The sequence below is a fragment of the Chinchilla lanigera genome, unplaced genomic scaffold (assembly GCF_000276665.1).
Source record: "Chinchilla lanigera isolate Chin_1 unplaced genomic scaffold, ChiLan1.0 scaffold00122, whole genome shotgun sequence".
NCBI lineage: Eukaryota > Metazoa > Chordata > Mammalia > Rodentia > Chinchillidae > Chinchilla > Chinchilla lanigera.
Window position 1 is genome coordinate 1326427 of NW_004955523.1, and position 16048 is coordinate 1342474.

The 16048-nt window shown below is 40.1% G+C and overlaps 1 protein-coding gene and 1 pseudogene across 3 annotated transcripts in view; both read right to left on the bottom strand.

Annotated features, from left to right (window-relative positions):
* Lin52 (lin-52 DREAM MuvB core complex component) overlaps positions 1 to 16048 on the bottom strand; it is a 93884-nt gene that overhangs the window by 75876 nt on the left and 1960 nt on the right. For 2 of the 3 annotated variants that reach the window (XM_005409403.2, XM_005409405.2), the window contains exons 2-5: positions 10675 to 10749; positions 9120 to 9157; positions 5268 to 5334; positions 2560 to 2643 (exon numbers count right to left, since the gene is read on the bottom strand). In XM_005409403.2, coding sequence (XP_005409460.1) covers positions 2560 to 2643; positions 5268 to 5334; positions 9120 to 9157; positions 10675 to 10749 — 264 coding nt within the window. Of the gene's footprint in view, positions 1 to 360; positions 1063 to 2559; positions 2644 to 5267; positions 5335 to 9119; positions 9158 to 10674; positions 10750 to 16048 lie in introns of those variants that run through there. The other variant, XM_005409404.2, reaches the window with a different exon arrangement.
* On the bottom strand, positions 15060 to 15910 carry LOC102021699 (annotated as a pseudogene).

Consider the following 16048-nt stretch of genomic DNA (forward strand, 5'->3'; position numbering starts at 1 on the left):
GCACTCTGGGAGTGGACAAACGAGCACAAACGAGTGTGAGCCAAACATGGGCACTGGAGCAATTTAGTGAGACTTCGCCTCAGAATAAAAACAAAAAGGCTGGGGATGCAACTCAGTGTGAAGGGTTTACTCCCTAGCACCACAAAAAACACACACAGCAAAAGGTACCTAAAAAACAACCCATAGCTAAAACCAATGGTTTAGCTGGGAGTGGTGGTATACACCTGTAATCCCAGCACTCAAGAGGCTGAGGCAGGAAGATCGCTGGGAATTCAAGGCCAGTCTGAGCTACAAAGCAAGTTCAAGGCCAGCCTGAACTGCATAGCGAGACCCCGTCTCAAAAAGACAAAAAAAGAAAGGTTCAAGAACAAAGAGCAAAAGAAAAGGAAGTGAAACTAGAAAAATTAACCTGGAAGTAGTAATTAAGATGGATTGGATTAAGAAGCCTAGAGACCAGTTAGAAGCTGACTGCAGTAGTCCCAGTACAACAAAAAAAGGCACTGAACTAAGCTGAAAGTAACAGAAATGGAATTCTTTAAATGCTAAAACTGAGTTTTACAACTTCTTGTAATTCTATATATTTCAAGGGAATTTTACATAAGTGCCCAAATCAAACCAAGAGGCCCCAATCACCTGAAAGGCTATTAAATGACTACAACAAAAGTTATTGCATTCCAAACTCTGCACACCAAAAGGGTTATATGAAGTATAATCAGGAACCAAATCAAAGGGTTCATCTTCCAAAACACATAATGTAGTTATATTATCAGCTCTAGAAGGTTCACATTATTTCTGCACTAACATTTAACAATGCTCTTGGGGAATGACAAACAATCACGTTTTGAGGACAAATATTTTTAGCATTTTTTTTCTTTCCATCATCTTTATCAGTGCAGAAATTTGCATGAAAACAGGATCACTGGTCCTTGGGGATTCATCAGTTCTTACTGCTTATTTTTCATCCATGTCATCCTCTCAATTAATGCAGGAAAGAGGATTGAGACATCGAAACACCAGATTAGGATGTCAAGCAAAAGCCAACCCCTAGAGTGGATGAGTAATCTGCAAGGACAGAAAAAGATCTTGTTTTTATGCAAATACACTACACACAATAAAACAGACTGTATTCAAGAAGTCCAATGCACATCAGTGTAATTATTTCCAACTGTAACTTTAAAAACTCTTTACGTCAGCGAAATTCACTGTGATCAAAGAAAATGGCAATTGGTTGAAATACTGCCACACAGCTTGAAATAAGGCTGAATTTTGAACCTGAAGATAATTCTGAAGAACCTCAGCTGTGCTAATGGGAGAAATCTGTAGAAACAAGTATCTGTTGTGTAGTCTGGGTTCAATGATTAAAATGGCTGAATTAGGTGACTTCCAGTCCGCTCCCCGAATGCCTTAAGGTCATAGAAATATAAACCAGTAAGGATGGCTTTAATTGTGCATATTAAAACAAAGCAAACCAGAGCCAGGGATATAGCTCAGTGGCATAAGCGCCTGCCAGCAAGCGCAAGATCCTAAGTTCAATTCCCAGTACCACAAAAAAAAAAAAAAAAAAAAGGCAAAACAGAGAAAGACCATATACAATTTACCAAACTATTTTTTGGGATCGTTCCAAATAGAATTTTTGAATTTTTGAAGACAATTACATGTCATAATAGTACTCTTGGCGGGGCGTGGTGGTCCACACCTGTAATCTCAGCACTTGGGAGGCTGAGGTAGAAGGAGTCCTGTAAGTTTGAGAACAGCCTGGGATACAAAGTGAGTTCAAGGCCAGCCTGAACTGTACAGCAAGACCCTGCCTCAAAAAGAAAAAAAAAAAAAAATACTCTCAAGATTATGGATTAATGATGGTCTCAGGTTCTAACCACTGTACTCATGTTGGGTATCTCTTCTTTCAACTACAAAGTAAGACTTTCTTAGAACTCCTTTTTCAGTTTTGTAACGAATGCAGTAGGAGAAGGGCCACAATTGAGAAGAAATTTTAAAATAAAAAAAGAGAGCAGACAGGCATGGGTGAGAAATTTAAAATGTGTTACTCATGGTAACAGAAACGTTCTTGATCTGTCGTAAGTCTCTTCCTTAGAGAACCACTCCTTCCCTCCCATTCCACGTGATCTGAGGCACATCAACCCCCCTCTACTCTGCATCTGTCCCTAGGCCCCAGCCTGTGCATCAGAGCGTTCTATCTGGCAAAGGACTCATTCAAGGGTGGTACATGAGCCCACAGAGAACAGTCAGTCTTTTAATTTATGTGAACTAATAAAGTCTCTTCTTTGGCTTAAGATAGTTTGAGTTGATCTATCACTTAAAACCGAAAGGGTTCCAATAGACTTTTACTGCACAGGGAAAAATAATTTGTTACCTAGTAAATCCAGTAATTACTGCAGTACAGTCTCTCATAAAAGGCACACCTTAGATTACATTGAACCCTTAACTTCAGATTACTTATCTTTTCCTAAAAAGGAAAATTATACTTTCCAGAATTATAACTAGAACTCAGAATGGAATGCACAACACGTAACCCTGAAAACATGTGACCTGGGTACTCACACTCATCCAGCCCCAGCTGATAGGCCAGGTTCTGTAGGCCTCGTACCTTCTCCATCAAATTAGCTGTGGTGAGGCTTCCCAGTTCTGAAACAGAACCATTGATTTCAATACCATTTCTTCCCACTACCCTTGAGTAACAATTCATTTACACTGGGAATCCTGACTATAAAAATTTTCAGTCTGGCTGGAGGGTATGGCTGAGTGTTGAGCTTAGCATGGTTTAATCTCCAACATGGAAGGAAGGGGAGAGGGGAGGGGAGGGGCGGGGAGGAAAGGGAGGGAGGGAGGAAGGGCGGGAGAGAGGGAAGAAGGGAAGAAGGAAAGGAGGGATGGAGGGAGGGAGGGAGGAAGGGAAGAAGGAAAGGAGGGAGGGAGGGAGTGAGGAAGCAAGGGAAGAAGGAAAGGAGGGAAGGAGGGAGGGAGGGAAGAAGGGAAGAAAGAAAGGAGGGAGGGAGGGAAGGTGTTTTCAAGTATAATTCCTATTGAATAAACAGAAAATGGATCCATATCTCTTTTCCTCCAATCTTACACACATGCACACACATCAGTGAAATTTTCCACTACTGTAAAAATGCCTTCAATGAGCTTTCTCACCTAATAAATTGGGTTAGCATAAACACAGTAACAAGGTATTTTAAACTAAGGGTCCTTTGTCTATCATACAAAATGAATACAACAGCAATATATGAAAAGTCATGACTGACAGAGCACAGAAGAAGCCTTCCAGGACATCTTCCAGACGAACACAGTCTCTAATCCCCGTGATTTCAACGAACAGTACAACAGTAACCGAACACTTTCCATTGTCCTATGTTTGGAAAACATTAAATATAAATCCAAAATTCCCTTCAAATCAAATTCCTATTTAAAATATTTTAGGGAGTAGGTGTATAGCACAGTGGTAAAGTGCTTGCCTAGCAGGCACATGGTCCTCAGCTCAACCCCTAGTACCCTAAAAACTTAGGTTCTCCAAGTAAAAATACCATATACTTAAAATAATAGCATCCCATTCCTTTTATGTTTAAGACATAGGTCGATTTGCATGAAATAGAATGGCGTGATCTCGCACTAAAAATGTAAAGTTTCCCTAGAAAACACACATCAATGGGTTATTCTATAAATGTCTGTTTGGAACATTACAACAATGAACTGAAGATGCCCTTGAGACTTCATTTTTCCATAGCTGAAGGAGGGGATCTGCATTCAAGCATGCAGAACAATGAATTACTTCTGAAATCAAATAAAGGAGTTTTTTCCCCTCCCATTTATCATGCTGCAGTCATTATCTATACCTGGCATAAGCAGACTTCCCTGATCTGTTCAACTGCTTAAACAGCTCAAGAATCTCAGATTTTTACCTTAATTTCAGTCTACTACTTCATAACCATCATGAATCTTATCACCAGAAGGATGATAAAAAAAAAAAGAAAATTCACAGAAAATTAATGTTTTTAATTTAAATTTCTGCTCTGTGATTGAGTTCAAAATCATTTATCAAATAACAATATTCACAGAATCCTTTCTGGAAGAAATTGATAGGTTAGAAAGAAATGGAAGACAGGTCCCACTAAGAGGCTGCCACTTAACAATACTGACAACAATAAATAGCATTACTTTCTAAACAAGGCACTTTTACTACACTAGAGAGAGATTTTAAAAACTGGGTTTATGCTAGGCGTGGTGGCGCACACTTGTGAAGCCAGCCTGGGTACACAGTGAGTTCAAGGCCAGCCCGAGCTGTACAGCAAGACCCTGTCTCATAAAAAGGGGCATTTAAATTTTTTGTTTGTTTGTTTTGTTTTCTGGCACCAGGAATTGAACTCACGACCTTGCACTTGCCAGGCAGGCGATGTGCCGCTGAGCTAAATCCCCAGCCCCTAAAATTTTAACTCTTTCTAATCAATCTTGGTTAAATTCTACACCTATGATATCATCATATCTATTTAACAGAATGTTTATCAAAATTAACTGAGAAAATTTACTTGAGGTTTTCTGTTAACTGTATCACACAAAATAAACTTTGTATTAAAAAGAACTAACATCAGAAGGATTCATTATGACTGAATCTTGACAGGAGGCTATAGCAGCAGGATCACTGCGTGTTTGAGACCAGCCTAGGCTACAAAGTGAGCTCAAGATCAGCTTAGGCTACGAAGTGAGCTCTGCAGAGGGAGACCCTGTCTCAAAAAAGACAAATCAATCAATCAATCTTGAAGGGGCAAGATTTCTACATATGAAAAAAGTAGAGAGAGGCATTTCACACATGAAGAACTATGAATAAAGGTAGTTAAGTGGGCAGTTTGAAGCCAAGAGAATAGTGACCCCTCCTCCGCAAAAAAAAAATTGGAAAGGTAGTTTGAGGGGAACATAAATATCAAGTTAAAAGTGAGAGAACAGGCCGGGCATGGTGGCACACACCTGTAATCCCAGCACTCGGGAGGCTGAGGCAGGAGGATCGTTGTGAGTTCGAGACCATCCTGGGCTACAAAGTGAGCTCAAGGACAGCCTGAACTGCATGGCGAGACCCTGGCTCAAAAAGACCAAAAAAAAAAACGTCAGAGAATAAGACAGACACTGTGGTACGCCTGTAGTCCCAGCTCCTGGGTGTGAGGGTCACTTGAGCTCAGGTGTTTAAGATCAGCCGAGGCAACATAGCAAGACTATCTCAAAGTAAAAAATCAAAATTAGAAGACACCACCATTACTTACCTTTTAACATATCAATGTCATCACGTTCTATTTCGGCCATCCACTTAGGTGGAGAACTAGTGATAGGCTGTCAGAAAACAAGAATATATCTATTAGATACATACAACTGTGAAGAGACCTTATTCTTCCTTCTTAAAAGAAATGTAGCTTCCGTACAAAAGCTCTGGCTTGTATCTCCAGTACTGCCAAAAAGAAAAGGAAAGAAATGGAGCTTGTCACATAGCCTTCAGGTTGTCCAAAAATACAGGCACATTATATCTATGAATATAAACCCAGATTTCTCCAGGTGCAGATATGACCTACAGCTACCTAAAGAGATGCTACTACTATGACTATTTCATGCATAACAAGATAGAAACCAAACTACTTGAAACACTATTCTGGGCAAAAACCTTGTACTGAACTGTTTGACATGATAATCAGTAACATTCTCTGAAAGAAAGAGGCATCAAGAATGAGAAAACCAAGGGAAATAAAAAGAATCAAGTAGTGACAGGTGCATGTACCACTTACCTGTGATGAATATATTTGTTATGTATTGCAAACATATACTAATAAAAAAGAAAAAAAAAAAGGATCTTTTTTTTTTGAGACAGGGTTTCACTGTGCAGTTCAGGCTGGCCTTGAACTCACTTTGTAGCCCAGGCTGGCCATGAACTCGCAAAGATCCTCCTGCCTCAGCCTCCAGGTGAAAAAAGAAAAAAGTAAATACTGAAAAAAGTAAATACTGAAAAAAGTAAATACTGAAAGAAAAAAGTAAATACTGAAAAATAAATTTCAACTCCTCTCAAGGAAAGAAAGGAAGGGAGGAGGCTGGGCGTGGTGGTCACACCTGTAATCCCAGCACTTGGGAGGCTGAGGCAGGAGGACTGTTGTGAGTTCGAGACCAGCTTTGGCTACAAAGTGAGCTCAAGGCTAGCCTGAACCGCAGAGCGAGACCCTGTCTCAAAAAAGGCAAAAAAATAAAAAATAAAAGGAAGGAAGGAAGGAAGGAAGGAAGGAAGGAAGGAAGGAAGGAAGAAAGGAAGGAAGGAAGGAAGAAAAAGAAAAGAAAAAAGAAAACCAGCCCACCCACCCTCAACTTAATGACATAAGACTGAAATGGTCATATGATCAATCACTTGAACTTTTCATAATTTTACGGTGTAAGTTTTAGAAAACTTTAGAACTTTAAGTTATCTTCTCATTTCTGAAAATAAATTTTAGATATGAAAGAAAGCCCATTGAATAGCTCCAAGTTAGCAGTTTTCAATCCTAGTTGCACATGGAATCACTCTTGTAGCTTAAAAAAATATATATAAGCACCCTGGCTACAACCCCGATATACTGATGCAGAATATCAGAGCCTGGGGGAAAGGTCCCTTGGAGAGAACAGAACAAGGGAGTCCATAAATACATTTTTCAAAGCTTCCCAGCTACACACTGATGGTTCTGTTATGCAGGTAGGGGCAGGGGTAGGAAAAACGACTTCAGTTTTGAATCTTTCTCCTTTCAACATATTCACAACGGGGCCATTATCTGTATGTCTCACTGCTGGGAGGCTCTGAACCACTGGTGGTACAAGCCAGCAGGAACTTGTTCATTAAAATATACTCAGCTGGCCGGGCATGGTGGTGCACGCCTGTAATTCCAGCACTCAAACCCTAGGGGGCAGGAGGAATTGCTGCAAGTTCGAGACCAGCCTAGGCTACAAAGTGAGCTCAAAGCCAGCCTGAACTGCAGAGCAAGACTCTGTCTCAAAAAGACAAAAAAAAAAGTACCAGTACTAACCATGTAATAAGCAAAACACTTTTTTTTTTGGTTCTGGGAATCAAATTCACAACCTTGCACTTGCCAGGCAGGCACTGTGCCACTGAGCTATACCCTGGACAAAACACTTTATATCATATCATTTACCTCCAAAACAACCCTAGGAAGTAGGTATTACTATCCCCATCTTAAAAATGAAAAAAAAAAAAAAAAAAATTAACGGAAAGCAAAATTCACTTGGCTTAAGTTACACGTATTAAGATTTAAAACCCAGGTACTCCAAGTCCAGAAATCACTTCAAGTCCAGGGCATGATGGCACATGCCTGTAATGATACAGCACTCAGGAGGCTGAAGCAGGAGGATTTCTGGGAGCTCAAGGACAGCTTGGTCTACATAGTGAGTTCAAAGCTAGTCTGAACTACTAGCTTTGAAACCACCAGTGGTAAAACTGTCTCAAAAATAACGAAAGTAACATAGAAATCACCACAAATCCTCTATGCTGCCTCTTTTAGAAGGCTCTAGCTCAAAGTATTTTTAACCCCAAGAGGAAAAATACTGTATCAAGTGATGTTAAGTTGGGGTCCTAGGCTGATGTCTCTGAAACCATAGGAGAAAAACTCAAAACATGTACTTGCATATTTCTGGGGAAAAGGCACAGATATTTAATCATTTAAAAAAAAAACTATGAAAGTTTTTTTTTTTAAAAAAAAACCAAAATTATATAAAAAAAACCCAAAATTATATTTACAGTTTAAAATAGTTGTAATCAAATCTAACTCATGAAACTGAAAACTAGTAAGACTGGAAGAAAATTAAATCATATGTCTGATAAACTTCCTAGATAAAAGCTAATCTAATAGTAATGGCTCTCCTAGCTGGGAGGCTGAGGTGAGAGGATTCCATGATTGAACCCACCCCAGGAAATTTAGTAACTTAGTGAGACCCAGGCTCAAAATAAAAAAGAGAAGGTCTGGGAATATAGTTCAGTGTGAAGGCCCTGGGTTCAATCCTTAGTACTATGCACACGGACACACACACACACACTACAGAGGCATTAGAGGTCAAAGCCTGTTTCTGCCACTTAAGAATCTATAACTTGTGTAACTTACTCAATTGTAACCAGTCTATGCTTAAATTTCCTAGTCTGGAGATATTTGTAATACCTTTACCTCATCGGGTTTTGTGAAGATTAAATAACATGTAAGTACTTAGGAGAACAGTCTCTGGCACATGGTCAGCACTATACCTAAATTATCATCATATTTTCCTGGTTGTGGGAACATATGAGAACATATTTAGGCCAGGTGCAATGGGGCACACCTGTAACCCCAGCACTTAGAAAGCTGAGGCAAGAGGATCACTACAAGTTCAAGGCCAGCCTGCATGAACTACATAGTGAGTTCAAGGCCAGCCTGGACTACATAGTGAGACCCTGTCACAAAACAAAACAAAGGCGGGGTGTGGTGGCGCATGCCTGTAATCCCAGCACTCAGGAGGCCGAGGCAGGAGGAGCGCTGCGAGTTTGAGACCAGCCTGGGCTACAAAGTGAGCTCAAGGCCAGCCTGAACTGCGTAGTGAGACCCTGTCTCAAAAAAAGACAAAACAAAGGAGGAAAAAAGAGTGAACGTATTTAGAGCACCAAGCACGATGCCTGCTCCCCCAGAGTGGAAAAGTTTGTGGTTCTTAAGGACATCCTCCTTCAAGTTTCTGATATAGCCCTGAGAAATTCCAACATTCTCTACAGAGGTCTAAGCCAAGGCCACAATAAATCACATAAACAAAAGAGAAAAGCTTCTAAATTACAGTCTGGGCAAAAAGAATAATAGTGGTACATTAAATATTTCAACTGCCCTGCCTTACACCCTCAAGCTGAGGAAAGAGGCTGGATGAGCAGACAAAGGCCAACATTTCAAAGTACAACATTTGAACAAAGGAAAGTGTCAACAATGAACATGATGCTAGGGATGGACTTACAGGGCTACGACTACAGAATGACTTGAAGGCCTGACAGCAGTCTTGAAAGTAAAGAAAGGACAGATCTGAGCTTATATCCAGGGATAAAACTCTAGGTGATTCTCATTAGGTGATTAGTCATGACTTACACTTTTGAAGGAAGCTGCAAATTCAGCAACACCCGGTACTAAAAAGAAAGAAAAAATTATTCATTCAATAAACATTTGCCTTACCAGACATGGAGGATTCAAATGATTAAAAAAAAAAAAGCCCTAAAAAAAACACCCATGTAAAAAAAACAACAACAACAAAAAAAACAGCATTGCCTTCAGGTAGTACAATCTGGAAGAGGACAGAGACTCTAATACCAGTGACCACAATATTGAGTGCCCCAGGAAAGACAGCAGAATGTTGCAGGAGGACAAAAATGGAAATCTAAATCGACTGAGCAGGTAGCAAAAGCTTCTCAGAGAAAGTAACACCTCACTAAACTTTAAAAGACCAGGAATTAGCTACCCAGAAGGGTGGCAAGAGACAGTACTCCTTACCAGCAAGTTTAACCTCTCTTTTTAGTTACGATGCCCTCTGTCAAACCAGTTGTTTAACTGCCTCCCAGAAGAACCACATTAAAAAGCAGAAAAGTATAAATGTGGTATTTAAAAGTGAAATAACTCTCGCCGGGCATGGTGACACACACCTGTAATCTCAGTACTCGGGAGGCTGAGGTAGGAGGACTGTTGCGAGCTCGAGAGCAACCTGGGCTACAAAAGGGAGCTCAAAGCCAGTCTGAACCGCATAGTGAGACCCTGTCTCAAAAAGACAGGAAAAAAAAAAAAAGTGAAATAACATTCATAAATAATAAAAATAATAAAGATCAGAAATATCCACTATCGGGTAGTATGTAAGAAAATGGACACTCACACACAATCATCCTCTTCCGTGTTCACAAAGGTCTATGTGCCAGGACATTCACTGACAGTTTGTAAAATAAAACCATGGATATAACTTAGGTTTCCAGAGAGGCCATGAATATACAAATTATAATAGAGCTATACAATGAAATATATCTGAAAGGACGAAACAGACCTATACACACCAACATAGAACAATTCATTAACAAATGAGGTGGTATAATAAGCTTACGATTGTACATGTGACTATATTATAAAAAAAGCCCTCTATACATAAAAATGCTTGCTTATCTGTATAAGTATAAAAGTCAAACCAATTTATATGAAATAACAGAATTTTGTAACAGTGATTAAAGGAGATAAGGAAATGTTTTATGTATCTTCATAGTATTATCTGAACTTATTACAGATTACTTTTTAAAAGTAATTATTGTCGGACATGGTGGTGCACACATGTAATCCCAGCACTCAGGCAGACAGGCAGGAGCACTGCTACAAGTTCCAGGCCCACCTATGCTACATCGTTGAGTTCAAGACCAAGTTCAAAGAACTACATAGAGACCCTGTCTCAAAAAAATAATTATTATTAAAAGGCTCATCATTTCCTGTCAGTGTTCTAAAAAAAAAGAACTACAAAAAGCTATTAACACTGGGTATCAACCTCTTTTCTTCCCTTTAAAGTACAATAAAAACCTGAATTACTACTGTTATATTACTAGAACTCTTCAAAAATTTTTCAAGGGAGCATCTGTTCTCTTACATAAAGTCTGATAGGAAGAAAGCAAAGACTTACATTGTTCTGGCCAAAGATCTGGTGAGGCACGGTCTAGTTTTTCAAAACTTAGCAAAGATGCTTCCAAATCCGTCCCTGAAATAAAGCAACCAGCTTAGACAAGAAGACATTCAAACATCAAAAAACATAAACTAAAGCACTCAAATGGAAGTCTAGAGATTTCAGTTCTATAACTCAATTGATGCTAGAATGTAATACAAATAAACCATTCTCTCTCACTATATCTCACTCTTCCAATCTATAAAATGGGAGTGATATTTTAGAGGACTGTTAAAAAGGAGTATTGATAAACCTATCTGTGCCTTCATTCGCACCCTTGGACTTTCCTCTATTTATAATCAATTAAGTGTCCAGCTCCCATGAAAGGTAAACTCCCCAGCCAGGGCTCTGAATGCACGTTTTCTTGCTCTGTCAGGGCATCATCTTGAATAATCTTCCTCTTATACCATCATTATTTTCTCTAGGCTCACATTCAACACTAAGCAATCATGCCCAGAATCTCCCTTTAAAAAGAACTCTCCCTCTGCCCCATGATCTGTGGCACACCTCCCCAGCAATAGTTTTGCTTTTGTTTTTTTGTATTTTGTGGTATTGGGCTCTGAACCCAGGGCCTCTTACATGCTAAGTATGGGCTCTACCACAGACCTACCTCCCAGCCTTTTTTATTTTGAGATAAGCTCTTGCTAAATTGCCCAGGCTGGTGTCCAACTTGCAATCCTCCTGCCTCCCTCTCAAAGTGGCTGAAATACAGGCATGAGCCCTGCACTTGGCACAAAAGTTTCTGAGTTTTGTGCCCTGTTGTTCCCACTCATCTCACACTCTCTCCCTAAGCTATGCCAGTGAGCCTTCTGTCCCTACACATACGGCAACGACTGCTGACAACTAAACTCACCGGTCACTTCTCCTTTCTCTTTCCTGTGACCTCTCTGCAGCATCCACAATCTGACCCTACGCACTGATGCTACGAAAGCGCTACGGCGGTTTTTGTCCTAGTCACGGAGCGCTCCTTCAGCCTCCTCCTCCTCCCCTCAGCCCATCCTAGGCCCTCTCCGCACTTCTGCCTCACCTACTCGCGCACTTTTGCCATCATCTATACACCAATGACTACTTCTAGTCCCTGCCTTTCTCCTGAGCTTGTTGTCTAGGTAACTACCTGACAGCTTTCTCCACCTACCCATATGAAAAATCGTACTTTCCCAATCCTCTCTCAAGAAATTGTAATGCCATTAACTCCAAATGTCAAGCCCCAAACCCAGGTATCATCCTTCACACCTCCTTTGCTTACACCCTTCCATGACCAATCTATCAACAAATCCAGTAGTTTCTATCTGCAAAATACACCAAGAAACCAAACCGGTGCACCACTTCTCAACTTGAAGCCTTTAACAGACTCCCCGCGCCTGTTCTTAGTCTTCCTCTCCTGACCCTAAATCGATTTTTCACAAAGTAAGCTGAAGTGATTTTTTAAAAAATGTAGGGGCTGGGGATTTAGCTCAGCGGCAAAAAGCGCCTGCCTGGCAAGCGCAAGGTCGTGAGTTCGGTACCCGGTACTGGAGAAAAACCAAAAAAAAAAAAAAAAAATAAATAAAAAAATAAAATAAAAATAAAAAATGTAAATCTGTTCATTTCACTCTCTAGTAGAAAGGACTTCTCAGCAAAATGAGTGAGTGCCTGTCTGCCACGCCCTGTAACACCCTCCTTGACCCAGCCCCAACTCTGTTACATCGCTTTCTTTTCACTCTTTCTGTGGCACGTGACAGGTACTCAATACTTGCTGAGGATTTACTGTGTAATTCGCTTGCTAACTACCTACATAGTTCATTTAATGCTCTTAACACTTTCTGGGTAAGCAACATCTTTGGAAATCTGTAAAGATGTAAATTCACACACTCCCCCTCAAAATGTACATAGGTAAGACTTTTCAACATGAGCTTTTAAGTTGAATTTCTTTAAGCAAGTATCCCAAGGGAATTTCCAATGACCTTACAACTGGGAAGGAATTGAAGTCTAACACATTGGCTTATCTAAATCACCTGAAGCTGCTAAAAAAGAAGAGCTATGTGTTAACAACGTGTCAGTTTTCAAGTTTGCTACTAAGGAGGAGCTCCACCATAATAAAAAGAAATTTACTGTGTGGCAGAATCCAACAGCCAGGGGCAACCCCAGGATGCCACCGTTTAGGGCAAAATTCTGACTTTGCCATGAGTCTTAACCACAAATTAAGTAACTGGAAGTTTTACTTACATCTCAATTTTCTCTTTTCAGCATGAAAAAGACAAAAGCGTAAATGACCTAATCTTATTTTCAAACGAACATCTGAATTAAATCTTTTTTTTTTTTTTTTGTGGTACCAGGAATCAACTCATGACCTCGCGCTTGACAGGCAAGCGCTGTGCCGCTGAGCTATATCCCCTGGCTGAATTAAATCTTAAAAGACAGAAATAGTTGGAACACTAAAAATAGAAGTGAGATCACCACAGTAAACTATTTTATAAGATACTTATTTACAATTTCAATTTAAGTCCACAGTGTTCAACTTCATTTTATTAGATTATAAAGGTAAGATTAGCTGGAGAATGGTATAATCCTGAAAGAGATGAGAAAGAAACTTGAAAAAATCAAGGCTGCAAACAAGGTGACCATAGAGGTAGTGAGACAACCAAGGGGAAAAAACATTTCCAATACTCTTCTTGGCCAAAGAAAGAAAAACGGATTGAGGGGAAATGAGAGAAAAAAACCTCAAATACAAGCTAGGAGAGATGGTGCATATCTGTAATCCTGGCACTCTGGGAGGCTGAGGCAGGAGAATGGCAAGTCTGAGCCCAGACAACTTAGCGAGACACTCTCAAAATTATAAAAAAAAGTTTTAAAAGGGCTGGCAATGTAGCTCAGTGTAAAGTATTAAAAAAAAAAATCAAACACAAGAAACATAGCTCCAAAATTTCCAAAACTCATAAAAACAACTTAGTAAGTTACATCTTTAAGTAATTAGCTTTGTCACATGGCTTTGTGTATATGTGAAAGTCATATAACATAAAATTTACCATTTTAATAATGTTTAAATGTATAGTTCAGTGACGTTAAATGCATTAATATGTACAACCAATATCATCATTCATTTCCAGAATTTTCCTACCTTCTCAAACTGAAACATAAACTTTCCATTCCCTTAGCTGACTTTTTAAATGCCATTTCTAGCTTGGCGTGGTGGCGCATGCCTGTAATCCCAGCACTTGGGAGGCTGAGGCAGGAGGACAGTTGCAAGTTCGAGACCAGCCTGGGCTACAAAGTGAGCTCAAGGCCAGCCTGAACTGCATAGCGAGACCCAGTCTCAAAAAGACAAAAAGAAAAAAAATTAAATCCCATTTCCTTTTAGCAGAAGAAACTTTGTGTGTGTGTTTGTACACATGCAATTTTATTGTAACAAAGCAACTTTTACACCTTGAACATTTAAAACTGCGCAACACCTTTTCCTTTCCAGTGAAAACAAAAAAGAATTTTAAAAATTACAATAGAGAATGTCAATTCCAAATAAGACCCTATAGGTTCTGGTGATTGTCTCACTGAGTAGCAAGGCTCAAGTCATCATTAAGAGAGAATTTTATTTTAAAAGTGTCATCTTAAACTGCAAGGATCAGCTAGGAATGGTGGCATACACCTGCAATCCTAGCACCTGGGAGACTGAGGTAGGAGGTCTGCCATGAGTTTATGGTCACCCTGGTCTACACAGTGAGCTCAAAGCTAGCCTGAGCTACACGAGACCCTGTCTCAAAACAAAACAAAACTGCAAGGATGTCTACTAACATCACGAACACGTCAGAGGAGAGGCCATGCTGTCAAATGCCCACTTAACCCAAACATCTCAAACCCAGACATCGCTGACCTTCTGTATCATTTGTAAAAGTTTTTTTCTTTTTTTAAACAAGAGAAAGAAGACAGGTACATGTTGATAAATGCTAACTGTTCACATTCTTGTAGTGTAATCTCTGAGCCCAATACACAGAGAAAGGAGGAAAAAAGCTAGAACTCCATGCACCCTCTTAGGTAGGAGGTCTAGCACCCTCCAGCATCCAGCACAGTGAAGGGAGCGGAGGGCCTTTTTTCTCACAGAGCACAGTGGTGCTGATTCCATACAGCTTGTGTGAAGACAGGAGGGGATTGAAATGAATTTAGAACAAAAGGTTGTAGAGATCCTTTCCCACTGTACTCTGCTCAAGGTATCTCCCCACAAAGTAAGTCAAGAGCCACTATGTTTGTGAGCAGAGGCCTCAAGAACAGGGCAACTGAGCACAAGAGGTGGGAAAAAAAGACTGCAACTTGCTCCCAGTGACTGGTGACAATTTTTTTTTTTAAGGGAAAAAAGTTCAGAATCCATCAGTGTTCAATTAGTCATCTTCTCCTTCACGCTCCTCTACTTACACCCCTTTATCATCTTCATCTTCTTCACCTTTATCGTCTTCATCGATGTCTTCCAATCCTTCATCATCACCATCATCTCCTTCCCCTTCCGCCTCATCCATATCAGGAACCAGGCAGTACTGCAATGGATTTGGCCAATTATCGTCTTCGATGACCTCTCCTAACTCATCTGCACTCGAATCAGAATGGTCAGTAAACCAGGTAAAGAAGCTCTCTACTGCCTCTTCCTACTGGCTTTACTCGGAGTTTGACTTGAACGTTTCATCAAGTCCTTTCCAGATTTCCATCTGATTTCAGTGGACTTTGAAGATGGATCACCACTCTTGTTCAGATGAAATTCTTTGGAGAGAACTTTATTTGCAAAGTAAAGATCTTCATCAAAATAAACATCTATTCCAAAAAAAAAATCTATTCTGTAACCTGATTTTATATCTTCAAATTCTGTCACCTTCACTCTGGTCAAATAGTGCAATGCTTCTTCATTTTTTTCCGCAAGCAACAATGCATACACTTCTGGATGGTTAACGTTACCCCAAAATTCGGGATTTTGGCAATCAATTCTGACTTCTAAAAAAATGGTTGTCGGACTTTGTTATACTTTTGTTTTACTTTCAATACCTCCTCAGGGGCTTGTTCATTAAGTCTATTTCATTTTGTACTTCATCAATATGTTCACAACTGCTTCTTGTTGTTCTTTTTCTCCCTTGGGCAGGCCCGGCGAGGGCAATGCTGCCTTGGATTGGGGGCCAGAAACTGTCGGGCTTCTTAGACGGGTGAGCGAAGACTGGCGGTTTAGGGCCATGAAACAAGGGAAGTTCTAACACCAGGCCCGGGGTCATCTCGGGCTATAAGCAGCAGATCAGGAACCCAGAGGAACTCTTAACAAGAGAGCACACAGGGAGGAAACTCCTCTGATTCTGAACATCCATAATTTCTTATGGAGTATATAGTTGTG